Source organism: Oryza glaberrima, chromosome 5, assembly GCF_000147395.1.
Source record: "Oryza glaberrima chromosome 5, OglaRS2, whole genome shotgun sequence".
Lineage (NCBI taxonomy): Eukaryota > Viridiplantae > Streptophyta > Magnoliopsida > Poales > Poaceae > Oryza > Oryza glaberrima.
In genome coordinates, this window is record NC_068330.1 from 9,212,897 (window position 1) to 9,235,968 (window position 23,072).

At 42.1% G+C, this 23,072-nt stretch overlaps 3 protein-coding genes across 4 annotated transcripts; 2 read left to right on the top strand and 1 right to left on the bottom strand.

Annotated features, from left to right (window-relative positions):
• Window positions 1-535: 535 nt before the first annotated feature.
• Window positions 536-4,681, top strand: LOC127773113 (uncharacterized). Its single transcript, XM_052299132.1, has 3 exons — window positions 536-1,005; window positions 1,933-2,062; window positions 3,979-4,681. The coding sequence occupies exons 1-3, from the start codon at window positions 559-561 to the stop codon at window positions 4,197-4,199; spliced, it is 798 nt and encodes a 265-aa protein (XP_052155092.1). The 5' UTR covers window positions 536-558; the 3' UTR covers window positions 4,200-4,681.
• Window positions 4,682-7,429: 2,748 nt separating this feature from the next.
• Window positions 7,430-10,694, bottom strand: LOC127774556 (SUN domain-containing protein 1-like). The gene is made up of 3 exons (XM_052300817.1): window positions 10,510-10,694; window positions 9,017-10,155; window positions 7,430-8,066 (listed from the first exon to the last, which is right to left on the bottom strand). Exons 2-3 carry the CDS (start codon window positions 10,091-10,093, stop codon window positions 7,782-7,784), a joined length of 1,362 nt encoding a protein of 453 aa, XP_052156777.1. The 5' UTR covers window positions 10,094-10,155; window positions 10,510-10,694; the 3' UTR covers window positions 7,430-7,781.
• Window positions 10,695-21,808: 11,114 nt separating this feature from the next.
• LOC127772974 (protein phosphatase 1 regulatory subunit INH3-like) lies at window positions 21,809-22,989 on the top strand. 2 transcript variants are annotated; one of them, XM_052298976.1, is made up of 2 exons: window positions 21,809-22,333; window positions 22,693-22,989. In XM_052298976.1, exon 1 carries the CDS (start codon window positions 21,929-21,931, stop codon window positions 22,304-22,306), a length of 378 nt encoding a protein of 125 aa, XP_052154936.1. In that variant the 5' UTR covers window positions 21,809-21,928; the 3' UTR covers window positions 22,307-22,333; window positions 22,693-22,989. The 2 variants fall into 2 exon arrangements, with proteins under 2 accessions (XP_052154936.1, XP_052154935.1); XM_052298975.1 differs by having other exon boundaries at window positions 21,811-22,323.
• Window positions 22,990-23,072: the final 83 nt, after the last annotated feature.

The window sequence follows — 23,072 nt, forward strand, 5'->3', positions numbered from 1 at the left end:
CCGCCGCACCCAAGCCTCTCCGCCGCCTCGGCAGCCCCGAGCCCGCGCGCCGCCACCTGGGTGAAGCTAAGACCCCTGGGAGCCGCCGTCGACGGCCACGCACACCACCGTGGCCGCCAGCCCTAGCGCCAGCATCCCCATGCCCGTGCATGCAAGAGCAGAGAGCGAGAGGGAGGAAGGAGAGAGAGAATGAAAGTGGGGCCTACGTGGGTCCTACGCTGACTCAGCCGCCACATCAGATAAAACCGGCTCAAAACCATTGAAGGATCTAAAGTAAACGGTTTTATAAGTTTAGAGATATCATATATCTGGTTTTGTGGTTGTGGGACGATTTTGTATCACAATGACAAGTTGAGGGACCTCCGGCATACTTTTTCCTTCTCACTTCCGAACCATGAAGTTTTCAGGCCCAAACACTTGCAGCCATCAGCCCATACACCCAAACCCTCACAGCCCAGTAGCCCACGGCCCACCCCACCTCCCAAAACGGCAAAACCCTATACCCGCGAGGCCGCGAGTGAAAAAAAAAAAAAAAAACTTACAACCGCGACGGCCGCCATGGCCATGCTACTCCGGCGACCCCTCCGGGCCCTCACCCTCCCGCTCCTCCGCCCCCACCTCTCCACCGCCGCCGCGGCGGAGGTGTTCCCCGCGGATCACCACCCGGACCTCCTGTCGCCGCCGTTCGGCTACCTCCCGGGCCACCCGCGGCCGGACGCGAAGCACGACGAGCTGATCCTCGCCGTGCCGCGGGCCTCCCCGGGACGCCACGTGGCGGCCAAGGAGCGGAAGGCCGGGCGGGTGCCGGCCATCGTGTTCGAGCAGGAGAACGGCCAGGAGGGGGGCAACAAGCGCCTCGTCTCCGTCCAGTCGAAGCAGATCCGCAAGCTCGTCGACCACCTCGGCCGGTCCTTCTTCCTCTCCCGCCTCTTCCGCCTCCAGGTCTGGTCCGAGCACGCCGGGCAGGGGGAGCTCATCGAGAGCGTCCGCGTCCTGCCGCGTAAGGTGGGTTCACTGTTATGTTGGCGCTGGCAAATGATTCCTTTTTTTTTTTCTGATAGGAATAGAGATTTCACGATAATGTAGTTTGTAAAATTTGCTTTCTTGAGTAATGGTTATACTGTGCATCATGATGAAGCCGTAAATCTTTCAGGTTTACATAGTTTAGATGTTTGTGATTTGAGTCAATAAGTTTATTTAGGATCATCGTTGCTCCATTTCTAGGTGAATTTGTTGAGTTTTGTTTATGAAGCAAGTTGTTGCCGGATATAAGATTGGGTTGGTGACAATATAACGGTGTATTCATTTGAGAAATTGACATTACTCTGTAGTATAATAAGCTACTCCTACTTGGTTTGTAATTGTTTACTCTGTTCAACAATATTTTACCTCTGCATTTCCTCGAAAGTTGGTCAATATCCACTTGTATCCTTTGGCCTGGTTCAATTTATATAGCCCAACCTAGTATGCAGAAAGTGTATAATGTTTAGGCTTAAATATTTACACAATATCAATCATGTTTTATTGGCATGTCTTTTTCCTTAAAAAAAAATATGGCATAACTCTCGCAAGTAAATGCTGCCAATTGGGATGTATATAGAGATAGAAGTATATTCTAGTGTTAAGGAGGTATTTAGATAAAACATAAGAGGATACACCTCTACCTGTCGATACCTTCCAAGGACCAAAAGAAAAAAAAAACTCAATTTTCATGATAAAACATTGTAAGGAGTGCTGGACCCCCAAATAATATCTATCCAGCTTGTCTAATGCCAACAAGAGTGCCCTTGTACCTATGGTTCTAAATTCTAATAATATCTCAATGCAGAAGCAGTTTTTTTTTCATGAATAGTGCAGTTCAGGACATGTAGAAATCTATATTCTCTCTCTCTCTCTCATTTTTGGGTGATTAGTCTGTATCTATGTTTTCAGGTACACTTACATGCAGGCACTGATGAGCCTCTGAATGTGACATTCATGAGAGCCCCTTCGTCGGCACTGCTCAAAATTGATGTTCCTTTGATGTTCATTGGGGACGATGCATCACCTGGTCTTAGGAAAGGTATGTAGCATGCTTGGTGATTATGCATCTATCTTGTTTAAAATTTAAATCAAGTGTTAACCAGAAAATTCCTCAGTTCTCTTGAGCGGCACCTACCGATTCAGTGTTCTTCAATGGTTTGTTATGTGTTCCATGTATGTTCATTTCTCTCACAGATCACTAATTCACTGTAATACTGAACTTTGCATTCCCATAGTGGCATGTACAGTGTTCAATCATTACCTGCATTAGATGACACCCCAAATATTGCTATGGAAAAATTGCACAGAGCAAAAGGAGCGATTTGAGCAAAATGCGGACTTCACAAAACAAATACTCGAGACTTAATCAACATGAACAACTTAAACGTAATTCAACATGATAAACAACTTAAAAATTGTGCCATCGTCTAGAAATGGTAATTAAGAAAAAGAAGCTGCCTGTGATTTTTAGGATCTGATGCTCAGTTATTATGCAAGTATAGGAAACAACTAATTAGGAGGTTCATACAGCAGAGTTTTTTCGGTCTCTAGGATGCTTATGTATTAAAGTAGAATAGGCTAGTTCGGTATATGTGTATAATGAAATCGATTCATGAACTGAAAAAACAGCTAAAACTTTTTTAAAAAAAGTGGAGGAATATTACATTTATAGCTATGCACAATGTGCACACGACTGGTGAGCTTGTTCCTGATGCCCTGAAGCAACAGTTGTGGTACCTGAAAACGCAAGAGAAAAATGCATACCTCTATTTTCTATTCCCTCTGTATTAAGCATTGAAGCATACTAAAAATCATCCATTCACTGTGCTAAATCTAAGGTAGTAAAGTTACCACCGATTTGAGTGGTATACCGTTGTGAATTTGTCTTCAATCTCTGTAAAAGCAAGCATCCTAGAACCATAGCTGCAACCAATTTGGCAATCTGCCATGCAGTAAATGAAATAAGAAAAAGCCTAGAACAAAATATATGCGATTGACTCTTTAGTAGGTTAAGAAAAGAGAGAATCTTTGGATCGGAGACCATGTATATATGGGGTATCTCTATCTGCTACTTCCCTCTATTTCACATTATAAGATGTTTTGGGTTTTGAATAGATTCATGCATGGATCCATGTATGTGCTTTATACATGTGTCCAAATTCATATGGATGTTAGTGAATTTAGAAGAGCGATGGAGAGGCTAAAACGTCTTACAATGTGGAACTGAGGGAGTGCCTTGGTACCTTGCTCTGCTGCATGGTTCTTAGCAAAAGGAAAGAACATTGGACTAAAAGCCATGCACAGGCAATCTAGATTGAGCAATGAACAATGGGAGTGGGGGTTACAAATTTTAATTGGTGTTGACTCATATTCATTGTAGTTAAGGCAAGACCGTTACAAATCCAGGCAGGGAAGGTGTGGAGGCAGGTGTTGGAGAAGGGTGAATAGCACCTAGGAGAATGGCGCCAACCAAGGGAAATCGCGAGGGAGGTGTGGAAATGAAGCAAACGGGAAAGGAGCATTGATCTGAGTCGTCTGTGGGCGTTGTCCACCACGTGCCATTGCTAGTATAGTTGATGTCTACCTGTGCTGGTAGCATGTGAGTAGCCATGTAGGGGAGTAGCGATAGGCTGACAAGGGGAGAGGAAATGTGATTTTGGGCCTGATACCGGATTGGCAAGTTGATCAAATGGCTGATTTGTGGATAGCCATGTTCATCTAACGGTTCAGACAATCTTGATAATGTGGCAAAATGTGGGTGCTTCTTTGTTAGCCGTAAATACGGTTAGTGCGCGACAATTATATAGTAGTAATATAGGATTGCCAATTTTTTCTTAAGCTAGGATCCTGCATTTTACTCAAGCTGTTTGTTATGTGTTCGCCTGCTGTTTGATGATAATACTTCGTTTCAATAGCTTTCCGGGCTAATGTGATTAAATATCTCTGGAATTGCAGGAGCCTACTTCAATACCATAAAACGAACTGTGAAGTATCTCTGCCCTGCTGACATAGTGCCACCCTACATTGAGGTGGATTTAAGCGAGTTGGACGTGGGCCAAAAACTGTTGATGCGTGATCTAAAAGTCCATCCAGCTCTGAAGTTACTTCAGTCACCAGAACAACCCATCTGTAGTATTATAGGGTCAAGAGCACCTGAACAGAAGAAGTCAAAATAACTTTGTTCGATGTATTAACTGTTTTCACATAATAAGATCCTCGTTTTACATTCATGCTTGGGTTATTTGAGTCTTTATTGTCCTCCAAGAGTGAATACTAGGATGATTTGTAGCCTAGAGACCACTATTTTGCCTGAGGAATGAATTGGAAGCCAGATGCTGCAACTACAGTGTAACTGTTTGATTGTTTGCCGCTTGCAATCAAGAGTGTTGGTGGACTACTGTGCACAAAAAAACAGGAGACCAAGAGATTGGAAGGAAATTTCGAAGAGCACTGCATGGTCATACAGATCTGGAACAATGCTTCATGCACTGCTCCTTTTTTTCCCCCAAAGGATTAGGTAATTAGACGCGTGGATATCATTGAGATGTGGATCGCCGAAGGATTTGTGCAAGATGAAGGGAGATCTATAATGCTAGAAGACATAGGAAACCAAATATTTCTGTACTTCATGCCTATCAGGAACTTGGAATTTCTGAACGAGTCGCATGAATATGCCAACCCAAACCTCGAAATACTTTGCTAACCTCCATAAATTACGCAGGCTTGTTATGATCCAATGCCCCAAAGTGAACGTTCTAGACTCTTAGAGGAACTGACAGGGCTCCAGAGCATTACATTGCAAGACTATGGTGAAGTATTTCCACAGTACTTGGAAGAGCACATCCAGCATGTGGAAGTCTACGCTTCTGAAGAGAATGAGGTCCCGTTCTTTTCTCCAACAAGAGTTGGATTAAGATTAAGATTTTCATGACACTCTTCTCAAACTGCTAAACGGTGCATCTCATGCGAAAACTTTCTATATGAAAGTTGCTCTAAAATATCATATTAATCTATTTTTTAAGTTTGTAATAATTAAAACCCAATCAATCATACGTTAATACCACCTCGTTTTGTGTAAAAAAAAATTAATCTTCAGGAGAAAAGAACACCGAAAATGGTATATTGGTATGTAATATACACCACGGAACCATTTTAGATTGGTCACAAACATCAATGGGTGTGAAATATCTCCAACCATGGAGGCCTAAAAAGTGTATAGTTTATCCATGTCTTCATTTCATCAAACAGATTTGAAAAGAGTAGGTATGCCACTTATCTCCTCTCTAGCTTATTTTTTCTAATTTGTTCATTAGGATTTTCCTATATATCTTACTAGCTGTTTACAGGAGATAAGGAGGGCACAACACCATCTGCACCATCCAAAAGCAAGGACAAAAACAAGGGTTGAGATGACTGGACACGACTATGTTCAAAAATCGGTTTAGTTGAATGGAGGATCATGATTTACACTGGTAAAAGAATATATAGATCACCTTTGCTCTTCTCAAAGAGGAAAGTTGATACTCCCTCCATCCCATAATATAAGGGATTTTGTGTTTTTGCTTGCACTGTTTAACCACTCGTCTTATTCAAAAAATTTAGGAGTTATTATTTATTTTTTTTGACTTACTTTATTATCTAAAATATTTTAAGCACAACTTTTCGTTTTTTATATTTGCACAAATTTTTTGAATAAGACGAGTGATTAAACATTGTAAGCAAAAACTCAAAATCCCTTATATTATGGGACGGAGGGAGTAACTGTTTTGGACTTGGCAGTGTACCCAGAAATAGGGGTGAAAACGGTACGGAAACTTTCCGGATTCCGGATCTATTTTCGAAAGCGGAATCTATCGGTCGGAATTTTTCAGAAACGGAAACGAATCTGGAAATATTTTCTTGGAAACGGAATCGGAAATGATAAGGGCAGTTTCCGTCGGAACTCGGAATCGGTCGGAAACTTTATGGAAATTTTCTCGAAATTTCTGGAAATTTTCTCAGAATTAACAGAAATTTTGTGACTGAAATACCCTGGATTCTTTTTTTAAGCACTAAATAGTGAACACCATGGTGTTTGGCTGTTATTTTTTTAAAAAATATTTGTTATGCAAATCTAAAATTACATAAGAATATTTTTTTTTGTCCTACATTGAAATTTATCAAAACATTACTCTTTTAAATATAGATAATTTATTCAATTAGATTAGTTTGAGGGGTTTTTTATTCCGATAAATTTTCGTTACCGTATTCGCGCCGGTTCGTTTTCGCTCCGTTTTCGGTTTCGATAATATTCGATTCCGTTTTCGTATCCAGGGTTTCCGATTCCAAAAAGAATATAAAAACGAAAACGATAAAAATAGTTTCCATCCGTTTCCGAACTGTTTTCACCCCTACTCAGAAAGATCATAGGAGGTCTTGACGTTCCAATTCCTGGTGATTAAGAGGTGACAAGTAAACTGTCAAACTTTGTACAGTTTTTTTTGGCTTCCGTCTATGTTTTTCTTAGCTTCAGCCATTGGCAGCTTGTATCAACTGAGAAATCATTTACTACATCCTTTTTTAATAGATGACACCATTAATTTTTTCTCACATGTTTGACCATTCGTTTTATTCAAAAATTTTATGCAAATATATAAGATATAAATCACACTTAAAGTATTATGAGTGATAAAACAACTCATAACAAAATAAATTATAATTACGTAAATTTTTTAAATAAGATGAATGATCAAACATGTGAGAAAAAGTCAACGGCGTCATTAGTAAAAAAACGGAGGGAGTATTTTCAGTGCACTGTTACACATAAACTCCCCAAGACAGCATACAGATTATATGACAATAGAAATACATATACATGCTGACATGCCGCAATGCGTTCCAAAGAATATACATATTCATACAAAAATTTGATTAGCCAATTATGTAGAATTATCATCTCTTACTGCTCTCTCCGTCTATAAATATTTGATATTTAGGTAAAATTCAGACAAACTAGGAAACTTCAGCTCTCAATTTTATATTAAAGCAAAATATATAATCTAACAAGTCGTTTTGAAGGTAAATCTGGGCATACCATACATATTTCGAACTAAACATTTGAAATATTAAAGGCAGACAAAGTTCTAAAAGTTTAACCAAATCTTATACTCCCTCCTACGATTCATAGTACTAGATATTTCCTATTCGGTATAGCTATATTTTGGGCCAGTACAACTACATTTTGGAACGGAGAGTATATTAAAACTTTAAATATTTATACCAGAGTACTTGTTAAATTAAATAAAAAATCATGCAAACACGTTAACTTAGTGCAATTTGTTGTTCTTGATACCTGTTCTCTCTAATACAGCTAAACACCGTGCCGAAAGCTTTGGTTAACGTCAGACAACGTGTTGGAAAACATAAATTACCTCCATGCCCACGAGTCACCGAATGAATACACCCCAATAAACTAAAGTTGTAAATAACAGGATAGCTACCAATTACAATACAACCATACCAAAGAGCAATCAGACTATCAGAGTGAGCAGATACAAACAAGTGTGACATCTAGCTAGCAGAACTGCGAGTCAGCATATTTTCATGGCATTATGATACAGAGTAAAATCAACCTGAGTCAGATGGAGCCGCACCACACTTCTATCTTCTAACAGTCAATCCAGTGGACTAGAATCATTGTCTTACTGGGTATATTGAAGCCTGAGGATGTTGTCAAGCTCAGGCATGCAGCTCTCAGATCAGGCTTTCACTGCAGCAGCTTAAGGAGAGCCAGGTTCTCTACCATGCATCCTGAAGCGATAGATGCATGTCAGTTCTGAATTTCCATGGTTTGAGGAGAAGTCAAGCCGAACCATGTTGATGACTCGTGAATCTGCGGTTCTCTCCAGTTGGAAGGTCTGTACATTGTTCTTCTCAAGGTCATAAGAAAACTCTCCTAGATTTGTCACCACACGTGATTCCTTGTCTGAATCATCCTCTGGTCCTTCATACCATCCACTGACCTGGAAATCCTTCGGAGCACTAGATCGATCATAAGCTACACTCTGCACCCAGACAAGTCATAAGTTAGCATAGGACAGAAGTCTTCATAAGTTAGCATAGGAAAAAGGAGCAGAAGTCAGACTCAAGAAAATAAAGGACATAAGAATATAAGATTACGGAGCAAACAAACACAGATTGTTCAAGAATATAATGTTCTGGATTAACAAACAGAAGGGAATAACCAGTTATGTCTACCAAAAGAAGACAAAAAGGATTTCTGTCCCATGGCTTGAAAATCATTACTAATGAAGAGGACTCACAATTTTACTAGCGGAATCAAATACTGATGCTTTACGTAATACATTGATGCAACTGGACAATAATTGAGATATCATTGCATTTTTTTTCATCCATTGAAGGTAGGATGCAGACTAGCAGAGTCGATGTGTCATATCTTAGCATGCAGGAGTTAACCTCAAGGACCTTGACATAATACAATTAAACTACTTCTCAACACATAAGGAGAAATACTGATCCAATGATTTGGTAATTTGCCTGTATTTCAGTCAGGATTGTTCCACCAATTTGATTTTGCCTCCAAAACATAGGAAAATTTCCATTCCAGCAATAAATAGTTATCACAGAGTGGTGATCTTTTTGGTTTTAAACATTTTACAGAAATAATTGTGTTCCTTTGACAAGTTGTGGCATAACTCTAAGATCACCCAGCAAAAGATATTACATATTTGGGTTCTGCTTCAGTGCCATATATAAGATATACTATCTTAGCAGGGGTATGTTACAAATAACCTGTTTTGAGGTGGTATTTCTACAAATGTAATGTTATTTGATGCACAAATTAAAAAAAAAATTCTGGAAGTTTTCAATTGATGCACCAGCATTATAAGCAGAATGAGAGTAGAGAGCGCACAAAATAAGATGAATTATGCAATGCAAGGTAGGACAGAGTGATGTTAAATTGAATTAAGACAATATGACGCAATAACCTTACCTTGTCCACATGCTCTAGACTTACTGCTTCAGGAATTATTCCTGTCCTCAGCTTGATCTCCACATAACCACTACTTCCTTGTAGTGCAAAGCACTCTCCAGGCTGGCCAAAACTTGGCTCCAGCATTTTCTTAGCTGGTTCAAGCAAACTATTACGACTAGGCATAAAGCTCTTAGCTTTCCTGAAAGCTTCCGAATGCTTAACCACTTTACCCCCACCAGATGCTAATGCATAATCCACCATTCCAAGGCCATCTGCTGCATGCCTCTCTATCTCCATCTCAACTATCTCCTTGGCAAATAACCTAATATCATCCAAGCTTATGTCGCCAACAGTACCATCCAAACCCTTCTTTTTCTTCAACTGTTCCACAATCTCATCAAATTCTTTTTTAGAAACAAAACCCATGTCCCTAAGCTCAGCAAGTGATTTATCTAATTTGTCAGTCTTGCCTTCTAGTGCCTTCATCTTAATCTCCAGCTTATTACCCTTGTCTTCGAATTGCTTCGTGATGTCCCTCCTTGTTTTGTCAATCTCATTTCCTAGCTTCTTGTCTAAAATATCCAGCTGTACCTGAAGCATCTTGGTTGTCTTCTTGAACCCTTCCACCTTGGACAGCCTGCTCTCCATATCCAGTGTTGTAAATGATAAATCACCATTTTGCCATCTCCAGAACAGCTGCCCCATCCAAGCGACAGCCGAAATGAGAAGGCAAAGTTTCATCAACACACTTAGAGCGATTTCCCACTTGGCCTTTTCTTGCTTAGCACCACTCTTCTTTCGACGGTCAGCAGCAGCTGCAGAGGCAATTGCATCTTTTCTTGCCTCCAATGGATACTTTGATTTGCCAAGAACTGACTCTCCACGGATAGTATGACTAAGATCCTTCTTGTCAGTGATCTTATCAACTGATGAGGTACCATTGAATCCACCATCAGCAAGGAGCTCAGGTGAGGCTTTCTTCCTTGCAACAACTACCGTCCGCCGCCTAACATCTTGGCTGGAGTGTGAGTCCATACTCAACGCGTGGTTCCCATTTGTATTTGCGGTTGGAACCGCAGCAGTTGAGACTGACATTGTTGTCCCCTCAAGGTACAAACGGGAGAACTAGATGATATAAGCTGGAAGCAATGATGCACCTGAAATTTGAAACCATAGCGAATTACTACACATTCTTCCCCGCAAAAAAAAAAAAAAATTACTACACATTCTAGCACGAAGAGAACTGGTAAATCTATTATCCGCGCAGAGTAACATGGGAGACAAAGCATAAATCAAACAGAACTATTTTATTCTCATAGCGTGCTAGGGGCGGATCTAACGTGGCGTCGGACATCAGGACATAGGGGGTTCAGTCGATCGAACCTCCCCCCAAAAGTGTAACTGCTGTTAGTACTAGGGTGAAGGCAAATTAAAGAGAAACGCTTCCAGATCTAGAAGAGAAGATTAGGGTTAAGGCAGAGATGGATGGGAAAGGGGATGTGCGTAGGTACCTCACCGCCACCGGCGGCGGAAGCAGTGGGACCGCTGCTCGCGGGTTGTAGATCGGCGCAGGCGACGGGCGGCCGCCGGCCGGGCGAGGAGACGGGAGTCGAGGCGGCGAGGCCCAAGGGCCAAGGGAACGGGATTTACGCTGTTACTATACTGGAGTAGTACTCTTTTTTCTTCTCCTCTCTTTTTACACGATTCACGCGAGGGAGAGGAAACGGGAAGGAAGGGGAGAGACGGCCTGACAAGGTGGGTTGGCCCCACATGTAAGATACCAGGGGACATAGGAGGTGTTTAGATACCCAAAATTTTAGGCTCTGTCACATTGAACGCTTGAGCACTTATTAAATATAGGCGAAAAAAACTAATTGCACAGATTGCGACTAATTTGTGAGACAAATCTTTTAAGCCTAATTGCTCTATGATTTAACAATGTCGTGCAACATTAAACATTTGCCATGGCGGATTAATTAGGCTTAATAAATTCGCCTCGCGGTTTACTGTCGGATTTTGTAATTAGTTTTTTTTTATTATTCTACGTTTAATACATCAAATTTGTGTCCGTATATCCAATGTGACATGCCAAAATTTTTTACCCCTGGATATAAACACAGCCATAGGCCTGTTTAGTTGGGAAAAAAATTTGGCCTTGCAGATTCCGTCTAGAAACTACGAGACGAATTTATTAAACCTAATTAATCCGTCATTACTAAATGTTTACTGTAGCATCACATTATCAAGTAGCATCATATTATCAAATCATGGCACAATTAGGCTTAAAAGATTGGTCTCGTAATTTACACGCAATCTGTGTAATTGGTTTTTTTTTGTCTATATTTAATACTCTATACATGTGTACAAATATTCGATGTGATAGCGTAAAAAGTTTTTGCGTGGTAACTAAACATGCCCATATTCAGAGTCCACGAAATCGATTGGATTTTGAAAAAAAAAAACGATGTTTCGACGTTGCTCGACAGTAGCTCTCCTCTAAAATTTTGATGGTTCTATGCAAATTTAAATTTGAATAGATAAAAACGAAAAAACAAAAGAAATCCTATAAATATATATATGGTATTATTAGAACCTGTTGGTATGTAACTTTTTTTAAAAAAATGAATTTCGCTGATGTAAACATTCTCCAAAAAATGTTAAAAAAAACTATGGAGGTGTTCGTATGCTAGAAGCTAGAATAAAAACCCAGTATTAACTATAGACCTTGTGTATTGGACTATAAACTTGTAATATTAGACTATAATTTATATGGTAGGCATTCCATTTGGCCAATGGTTAATGAGTGATGCCGAGATATATATTGAATTGTGCATGATATGTCATATGTGATCTAAATTATTGTCTTTTATGAATATGTGTATATGTCAATGTGAAGTTATCAAATTTATAAGAAAGGGAATGCCAAAATTTTTATTTTTTTTCAAAATTTTAGCATTTTTGTTCTAGTATTTTCTACGTTTTTAGGAAACAAAATAAAATTGAATTTTCTCGTTGATTTCTCGACAAAATCGACCTGTTTTCCTTACAAACCAATTGGTGTTTTTACTTTGCTTGCACTTCCAATTGCCGATCGGAATTTCAAAGTTTCCATTTGAAATTTTGATAAAGTTGATCAGTTTTCAACACAAGACTAACCGAAATGGGAATTTGAATTCAATTTTTCCCAACAAAATTTGTTCAGAATCTATCGGTTTTCTATCAGATTCCACGAAAATCGATGTGCCTCCAGTGTCAGGCATGGAAGGTAGTATCAGAATTGGAAACATCGGATATATTCAGTTAAAGCCAATGAATAAATAAAAACCTTTGAAAACAAGACCTGAAAGTTTTGTAAAGAAAGAAAAATAATTAGAAGAAAGAAGAAAAATAGCATCATAATAGCCGTTTGCAAATATTTAAATAATTCAAATTTAAATATCTAAAATCTAGTTACGTACTCATTTTAATTTCAAATCGAGTGAAACTTGAATTAAAATTCATCCATGAGCTAAGCGTAGCATAATTGGTTATGTTTTTTTTAATAGAAAGTCCTATACTTTAACGTATTTATGGCTAATATAGTATAGGCTGTATAGCTATACAAGTCATCCCACTAAGTGAAATAGAAAAAGTATACTTTGACTCCCTCAACTATGGTCTGAGTATGATTCATGACCTCCAACCATAAAATCGGGTATATTGACTCCTCCAACTATTAAAACCGATGTAAACTATATCCTTGGGTGGTTTTGAAAGCGGTTTTGGCTGACGTGGCGCTCACGTGGCATTGTTGACCTAGTCTTCGTCCCGTGTGTCGTCGACGTGTCGCTTATCTGGCACTTGTAATAAAAAAATTGTGGGACCGACATGTCATTCACACAAAAACGAAAATAGTGGGACCCACAGACATGTGGGCCCACATGTCATCCTCACCTCTCCCCCCTCTCTCTTTCATCTTTTCCACTCCTCTTACCTTCCAACAGTAGAAGCGGGGCGACACGACAGCGACGACGCACGGGGGAGGAGCTCGCCGGCTGTCCACACTCGGGGGAGGAGCCCGCCGGCCGTCCCGCGAGCTCGCCGGCCATCCGTGCGCAGGGGGAGGAGCTCGCCGGCGTCCGAGCGCGGGGGAGGAGCCCGCCGGCCGTCCGCTTGCCGGGTGAGGAGCTCGCGGGCGTCCGTGCGCGGGGGAGGAGCTCGCCGGCCGTCCTCCTGCCGGGTGAAGAGCTCGCCGGCCGTCCACGCACGGGGGAGGAGCCCGCTGGCCGTCCCGCGAGCTCGCCGGCGTCCGCGCGCGGGGGAGGAGCTCGCCTGTCGTCCGCGCGTCGGGGAGGAGCTCGCCAGCATCGGCGCGCGGGTGTGGAGCTCGCTTGTCGTCCGCGCGCCGGGGGAGGAGCTCGCCGGCCGTCTGCGCGCCTGGGGTGGAGCTCGCCGGCCGTCCGCGCGCGTGGGGTGGAGCTCGCTGGCCGTTCGCATGCCGGGGGAGGAGCTAGCCGTGCTTTAATTTAGGCATACGTATATCTCGATCGATCGATGCATATGCATGCTTGCATATGCTTTCACTGTTCTGGATATGGTTTCAGTCTTTCAGATAAGCTAAGTAGCTCGCCGACTGTCCACGCGCCACCGCCTTCTTCCTCCTCCCTCCCCTGACTACGGCTTCGGGGAGGAGCTCATGCTTCGTGCTTCCGCCGGCTGATGGAAGGTGAGAGAGGAAAAAATGTGAGAGAGAGAAGAGGGAGGTGAGGATGAAATGTGGGGCCCACATGTGGGTGGGTTCTACTATTTTTTTTTGTGTGAATGACATGTCGGTCCACAATTTTTTTTACTCTAATGCCACATAAGCGACACGTCGACGACACGCGGGACGATGACCGGGTCAACACCGCCACGTGGATGCCATGTCAGCCAAAACCGCTTCCAAAACCACCTAGGGATATAGTTTGCACAGTTTTGATAGTTGGAGAAGTCGATATACCTAGTTTTGTGGTTAGAGGTCATGAATCATATTCGGGTCATAGTTGAGGGAGTCGAAGTATACTTTTTCCAAGTGAAATTAAAACTAATTTCATGTTTTGACAGTAAGCCACATCACCTCGATTCGTTCAAGCCATCGGATTGTACATAATAAACATTTGGGTAGCTATCAATCAACACGTAGCAATCAACATTAAACGTTTTACCATCTCAGCTAAGGCAACGACTAATCAAAGAGGCCCACCTTGCCATCTCTGAGTTTTGAAACATAAAGTTGGAATACAACAGCAACGCATGTAGCAATTAAGCTCTTAATCTTCCACTAAAGCTATTTTATCTCCTGTAACATGCGAATCAGATGAACAGTCAGCCTTGGTTCCTTTATGCGCTGTTCCATTCACTGGGAAAGTGGGAATGCTGTTCCTCATTCATCAATATACCCATTTATAGACCGAATGTAACATTCGTTGTTCACCATCAGCGCTCGGCAGTTCTGCTGTGCATATATCGAGTGAAGATCTTCTATCATAATGTCACTACCATTACAGTCACTGGTATGTGGGTCTCACCTTTCTATTGATACACATGTCAGTGTCTATAATGATAGTGTCGTTATGATAGAGGATGTTAACTTATTGCATCCAGTTGATGCATCTCAGTATATACCCCCTCCACTTCTTAGGTTGATGCTTCGACGGAGCAACGTGCACAATTCACTTTGGTCATCTCTCTTGCTTGCTTGCGCATGGCTTTCTTTTTCCTTTTCTTTTTCTTACTAATCTTACTAATTTCATTTGTTGTTTAGTTGTAGAATCTGAGAAAAAGGAAGGATAAAGTAGCAGTTTCAATTTCTTAACTTTCTATTGTTTGTGAAGGTTGCAGGTATCTTATAAAGAGAATTAAAGGGTTGGTGCATTACTATTTTCACGGACCGGTTAAAATAAATAAGGATACTTTTTTTTTGTCAGTAGGTTATAGACATCTTCACCTGAACTTTAGGAAGTTTCTACTTCACAAAGACTATAGTTTGGAATAAGCAACTACATATATAGCATCGTTGAGTGATCACCATGCCGTATATTGTCTACCAATTTTATTTCTTGCTACATGCTACCATTCTATTTGTTGTCTCTGTGTTCAACTGAGCTTGGTTCCACGTAAATAGGAAATGATCTTTCACTAAACAACCAAGTAGAATACAAGATTAAACTGTATTCCATTATGATTCAAATTTCAGTTGCTTATTATTATAACATTGTCAAAGTGTTCAATGCATAAAAGTACAACGGGTGCACATCGTCTGCCGTTCGTTGTTTCAACGGCATTGTGCCGTTGGTCAGTCCCAACCGTTGGTTTGAAATGGACGGATAAGATCAAAATAACCCACAAATCTATCATATTCATAAATCATTACGCATATTTCTCTCCAGGGAATACGGATTACTCCATTCAAGAAGTGAAGAACACTCCTAATTTACGTTGAATTTGTTGTTCTGTAACTTCCACCTTGACATCAATTGATGACAAATTAACCTATCAAAAATTTAGCTTTGTTGCATGAGGCGACAAGCTAACAGAAAAAAATCTTTTTTTTTCATTTTTTTTGAAACCGATATTTTTTTCACTTTTACCTGTGTCACCTGGCCATTTTGTTTCCGTTTACTCAATGATGGAAACATTTTAGCGGTGATGCCGCTCTTTCCTTTTATTCAATCGGGACAGGTCAGAAGAAGAAGAAAAGAGGAAAGCATCGATCCTTTAGCCCGTGGGTTCGCACATCCTGATCATCCATTCAAAGTAACGGTTGGGATTGATCAACGGCACAGTGCCGTAGAAACAGAGAATGGCAGACGATGCGCACCCAACAACGCGCGGGGTATCCTCTAGTTATTATCGTAATGGTGTGTATCGATAGTGAGTTACTTGATGTAACCATGTGTCGCACCTAGAAATATAGCCCAAATTTTCATACTATTTTATGTAATAAATCTCTATCTAGGATTAGCCAGGGTACACAAAATGATAAATTTAATATACAGATCCAAACGTAAATAAAGCGTAAATACTTACAGAAGAGGCATTTAGTCCTCGCACCGAAAAGAAAACAGCAACAGCGGAAAAGATGATCCTAGCGGGGCTTCAGCTCCACTCCACAAGCAAAAACTCAACTGGGGTATGAGCTTTATTCTTTTAACATCGTCTTCAGCTTAGAAGCGCTACACTCTGAAAAGTGGGAACAATAACAAGGCTAAGTACAACCACCGTACTTAGCAAGTCACACTAATGATGCAGACATGCAAGGGGATATAAGGATGGCTTGTAGCTATTTGCATAAAGGCAGTTGTAAAGCATTTTATTGAGCAAAACAGTAAAATAGTTGAGTAATTAAGGTAATATTAAATCTCCACTGATCAATGCTACACCACGTTGAACAAGCCCAACCATCCTACCTGAACTACACCAGTTCATTAACTAATTATTAAGGATGTGACTAATCACGGTGAATCTGGCCGATCGCCCATAACCGCGGGCACAGCTATTTGAATAGTTTTACTCTGGCCAGAGGTGCACAACTGTACCCACAAGACACAATCCATCGGCATGTCACCGTGCCTGCGCAGACACGTCACCATGTCGAGTGATTATGACAAGACCCTTCATATAACTCCCTATGACCAATCGATGCCACACCACAGGTTTCGTTCCTGCCCCCAGCAGGCAGCGGGCAGCGGGCAGCCTCCCCTCGTGCCACGGTGAATCCGCAAGCCGATCAACCAAACACCCTGGTCGACCCAACTCCATCACGCCCACCCTAGCCTGGGTACATCAGCCAGAGGAAAAGCTATACTACAAGTCAAGCAGTTACCCATTCCTGCTTGTGGCAAGCGCTGTATGTCTTACAGGGTTTCCCGTGAACCGGTCCTTAACTGCCATGGGCGCGACTAGCAAAACCATGCACCCACAGCTTACCTTTCACTCGCATTTTAGTTGGATAATTACGACCAATGGATCATGGCCGGATGTCTCGAGCACGCAGCTCGTCAAGATACTAGATGTCTAATAATGTAACTATCCCATTATGTGAGCTAGTGGTAATTAAGCATGGCTAAGCATATATAATTCTAGCTAGATCAACATAAGTATCACGAGATAGATAAATTATCATCCAAGGTTGACAAAGGACAGATATCAAGTAAACATGGCACAAATGAGCAGATAGGTAAACCCTATTCCCAATGTAATTAGCAAAAGATGCAATTTATTTGCAAATAGTAAATATTTATAAAGTGGGCTAAATATGCTCAAGGGGAATGTGTGACTTGCCTTGCTTCTTCACTTTGATCTTTTGAACTCTTTTCGTCGCGATCGCGGACTTCCGAAACGATGGATTCTCACGCTGGCACGCAAAACAAGGAAAAACACTAATAAAAACCAAGGAAACAGTACATGAAAAGTAAACAAACATGTATATCTCAATTTTAAATGAATTTTGCAAGTTGAATGGCTCAATTAGTAGTTCGTATGAATTAGATATAAATTTTAGAAGTTTTGAGCCATTTAAATGAATTTCTAGAATTAAACTGAATTATTGCGCAAATAATAATTAATTTTGCAAAGGAAAAGGGACTGCTGACATCAGCAAGGGAGAGGGGCGCCGCAGGCAAGCGGGCCCCACTGGTCAGCAGCACAAGGGCGCCGGTCCACTGTGGACCGGGACCATCGAGGTGGTCCACCACCGGTCCATGGGAACCAACGGCCCATATCAGCTCGAGCTGATCGGGCGGCCACAAGGCGGTGCGGCTGGGACACGGGCACAACACAAAGCCGGCCCGTCCAAGCGGCAGTGCTGGGTGGCGCGGCCATGGCCGGCTACGCGGGGAGCGATGACACGCGACGCGAGAGGTGGCGAGAAGAAGAGGAGGCGGCAGAGCTCACCGAGCGGCCAACTGCGACGGTGGGAGGCGGCGGCGGAATCCTCAGGAAGGCGGTGCGGATGGTGGTCCGACGGCTTCCGGCGCAGGCAGAGGGGTGGGTGTAGAGCGGGACAACCTAGGGAGGGCAGTGGGAGAGTTAGGAGAAAGGGAGGAGGCGCGAGGTGGCGGGAAAGAGCGGCCGGAGGCCGGCGACGGGGAAGGAGCTCACCTATCACAGCGGGGAATGGATTCCGGCAACAAAGAGCTTGGATGAGGGGATGCCGGGCTTCCCCTCGGGATTGCGAAGCTGAGGAAGAGGGGCCCGAGGCCTAAGGCGGCCTGGAACGGCGACGTGCGGCCGCCAAAGTTGGAGGGCGACGACGACGCTCGGGTGGTATGGTGAGGAGGGGGTTTTGGTGGTGGTTTGAGGGAGTGGAGTGATGGCCGGGACGTGGCACGGCACGACGAACCGATGGAGGCGGTGGCATGGCTCGGCAATGGCAGGAGCAGCGATGACGCACGGCTGGAGCATGGCGGCGAATTGCGGTGCACAGGCTCGGCGATGCGGGCGCGATAGGGGGTGTGGCGAGCTTGGGCGAGAGAGGGAAAATGGGAGAGGGAGTTCGGGGGATGGATTTTATAGGGCTCGGGGCGAGATTGAGGCTGGGAGAGGCGAGAATGGCAGGCAGATGGAGGTGGTGACATGGGGGTGGATCATGGCTCGATTGGGCACCGAAATTTGGGGAAAAGTAGGGGAAATAGTGGAGTGGATGGCAGCCACTTCCACGTGGTCGGGCATGAGCGCAAGATATGGGAGGTGGCGGATTTAGCGGCGACGTGGGCCGCAATGGCGGCCGGAGGTAGGGGATGGAGCTGACAGGTGGGGCCGCCGGGTCCAGCTGTTGGCGAAGGAGGGATAAAGGAGGCCGGTTGGGGGAGGAAAAGAAGACTTGGGGTGAAAGGGGAGCCGAGGCGAGCTGGGCCGGGAGAGAAAAGGGAAGGCCAGCCGAAGAGAGAGAAAAGGGGCGCGCGGGCCGCTGGATGGGAGAAGGCTAGGGCCGAAAACAGCCAAGGAACAAGGGGGAGGTTTTACTTTGTTATTCAATTTATTTAATTGATGATATGAACTTTGCATCATTAAAATTAGATATTGAGCTCTAAACATTCACGAGAAATTTCAGAGAGTTCATTAGGGCACAGAGAATATTACAAAATATTTCCGGCCATGATTTTTAAAGGAAAATTTTATTTTCCTCCACAATTTCACTTGATTAAATTGCTTTAACTTTTATTTAATTTCTAGAAAATGAATTATTAAATGATTTTTAATCCCGAATGAAAATCGGGGCGTTACACCATGGTTGCTATTGATACAACCGTTGCTCACATCAAAGATAAAATTGTCTAAGTTCTGGAATCCAATTCAGTCGCTTGCAACAATGATTTCAAACGACTGCCAAATGTGCATACGACCCCCGTTCTGGATTCATGAGTACTTGATGGAAAGCTTTTGAAGTCCTCTTTCCAATGAATCCAACCTTGTCCCCAAATTCCATCTCAGTCGACGACAACCAAAGAAACAAGGTGTTGTGTCACCAGTAATGGGCCTATGGACCTTTAACTTTGTCTGGGACCTCAGCCCAAGTAGGGTGCGCGCCAATCTGGTGGAGCACGACCCTAGGACCCTCTTGGTCGTCCAACCACCTCTTTAAATTGCTTGGTACCCCTTCAGGGTTTCTTGGGTTTTGTTTAGATTAAAGTTTAGCCATTTCTACTTGCTTGCAGCGCGCGTCGGCTAGACCGCACGTCTGTTTGTCTTCAAAACCCTAATTTATCATTTGTATTCAATTTCTATTTGCAATATCAGATTGATTTTATCTCGTTCTCTTGTTTGTTTGATTTTCTTGCAAGAATAAGGTTGATCTACACCAGCTAGATTAACAACCAACGAAGAGGTGTATCGATCGCTAAGGCGCAACACAACAACGTCTTGGACAGTTGTGGTCGGATCGTTAACGTTTCTTCCAAATCATAATTATCATTAACTCACTGAAAGATCGGGCTAATCATAGCCGTGAGTACCTCAAGTGGAACTCAGGGTTTATCATTACTTGTTATGATTTCATCAATCGCCACATATAACGTCCTAGTGTCTCGGACTAGTGCTCATAAGGGGAGGATTTGATTGTATGTTGCAGGAAGATGCTTAATGTGACTTCGTCAAGATATGTCAATCCAGATTCCAGACTCAAAGATGCTAGTAGAAGTAGCACATATAAGCATCCTCATTTGTGCTATGTTCAAGAAAAACTATCTAACAACAATGGCTTTTTTTAAATAAAACATGAATGGATTTTTTTTCTAGCATAAATGGTAACCCTGTACTGCCTTTTTTTCCCCTAGAGCTCGGTACTCTGAGCACTTAAATGTCAATATATTTCTCAATTCGAAAATGACTTGAGTGATTGGTTTGAATGTCTTGGATCTTATTAGGAAACTGGACATCTGTAACAAGAAATTTAGATATGTGTATGAGGTGTTGCTCGTCAACTAGAACAAAATGCGCAATGGCTATGAAATAGACCCTCCGCCAGCCTCTGGCTTTACTCCTCCAAATGCATGAAGCAACATATAAATTATTTTTCTCCAATAAAGGCTGCAGTGATATTGCTTGCTGATCCATAATGATTGATGAACTAATTTTCTTGTCATAAACTCAATAATATTATTGTTTTACGGGTAGTATAAGGTTTGCTCATCTCCTCACCATAAACTCAGTATTATTGTTTTACGGGGTAGTATAAGGTTTGCTCAGTATTATTGAATTTGTACGCTGATGGCCCCTCTCGCTAAACCGTGGTGCCTGTTCGCCTGGGAGTCCTCCTCGTCCGCCAACCTCGCCATCTACAAAAGGTACAAATCCCCTCATCCTCCCTCCCCACCACCATTTGCCCCTTTGCCACCTGATGCGCTCACTAGTTGGAGGCATAGTTATATTGCTCTTATTTTTCTTATAGAAATCGATGTCTTTTGCATCACGGATTCTTCTTTATGTCACGTATTGCATGCCCCTCTTATTAGTGTGCCCAATCTTGGAGGTACTTGCCAATTTTTGTTATTGTGGGATATAGACAAGGAAAACACTACATTAGGATTGTTGCTCATGATCTGCTTGGCAAAATGCCTCTAAGGTTATTACTTATTACTTCTGAAATTTTGAGTACCTTACTTTGTATATTTTTTTGACAGTATGTTAATTTGTATTTCCTAGTAACATAAGATTTTAATTTGACTATGTTAATTTGAAGATGGTGACATTTTAACTTTATTAGATTTCCTTGTATAAAGAAATAATTTTTGTTTAACACTATCATTGGTTCATTAATTTAATTTGTACTCCCTCTGCCCCAAAATATAAGCATTTTTAAAACATTTTTACTTTGACTATTAATTAAAAAAATAAAAAATATCTATCATGTAAAATTGATGTTACTATATTTGTCATTAAACATACTATCTACTGCTTCCGTCCCATATTACTTGTCATTTTAAGTTTTTGTTTGTCAATGTTTGATCATTCGTCTTATTAAAAAAATTTGAAATTATTATTTATTTTGTTTATCATTTGCTTTATTATCAAAAGTACTTTACATATGACTTATCTTTTTTTTATATTTGCACTAATTTTTCAAATAAAACGAATGGTCAAACATTACAAATAAAAAGTCAAAAACGTCACCTATTATGAGACGAAGGGAGTAATATGCATTTCTTTTTATTTAAAATAGATATTGTTAGTTAAAGTAGTATCTCGAATACTGTGTTAAAGTAAAAAAATAGGTATATTTTGGGACAGAGGGAGTACTTGGTATGTGTAGCGTTAGCAAGAGCGGATTATAGTTGGGTTTAATTTGATGAGATATCCTCCTCGTAACACCACCGCTGATTAAAAAGGGCGAAAAAGGCTAAAAGAAAGAGGGCAAGAAACGCAAGAGGGATCCAAGAAACGGGAGGAGGCGTCGACCAAGATTCGCCGCCCATGGCAACGCGCGCGCCGGCGACCGGATCCACGACCGTGACGGTGGACCCCTCCCCGTCCTCCTCCTCCTCCGCGCCGGCCTCGTCGGCTCCCCCGCCGGCGGCGGAGTCGGTGGTGCTGCGGCTGAAGCGGCGGCCGAAGAAGAAGGTGACCTGGAAGGAGGGGACGGTGGACAACGAGTCCCTCGGCCGCAAGAGCTCCAAGAAGTGCTGCATCTTCCACAAGGAGGTCCCCTTCGACGAGGATTGCAGCGACGACGAGCCCGACGGCGGCGGCGGCCGCCGGAGCCCTCCCGGGGACGCCGGCGAGGGGACAAGCGGCGGCGGCGGATGCTGCTCCTCGTCCTCCCATGGTCACGGCCACGGCCACGACCATTGATCTTTTTGATTGAATAGGTACGAATTGGTGAGTCTTGATGCTTATCTTTACTGATTAATTTGGTGAGGTAGATTTGGGGAAAACATATTTCTAGGTTGTGTTGCAATTTGCGGTTAAACATGTTTCAATCGGCAAATCAAATTTGTCGACACATTTCAGCTGCCATACATTTGATTTGTTCTCTGGTATTAATAGCTGTAATTATTCTAATATGAAGGTATAAGGACTGATTTGATGTTCAGTATTCTAGAAATTTTGAAGCCTCAATGATCAAACTCTTCTAACCTGCATGTGCAACTACTCCATATATATGTAAACATATTTTCACTAGTGAATTTGTTATGCTTGTGTTATTCCGTTACTGATCTTTATATGCTTGGTTGCAGTCAACTTATCGTGGAACTACGCATCAATGCGTGAAGTTATAACTTGAAGGGGAAAATTGCTTCTCTGTGCTGAAACAGTAGGTGAAATGATACTGCTTTGTTTTGTGTTGCGATTGTGGATGCTGTACTAGCTTTATTTTTGTGTGGCATTTGCAAGAGAGAAACGTTGTACCGTATAGCTGACTTTATTGTTGGTCATGTGCAATTCTCTTGAGATGTATGAAGTATTGCTCCTGTTGTTATTGTTACCATTCCATCGCATCAAATATCCTCTTGTTCTTTATTTTAATATGGTGAGTTGGTAGTTGTATTGTATTCACATTAATAGCAGTGTATTATGTGATGATGATGAAATACCTTGCCCCAAATTACTAAATTAG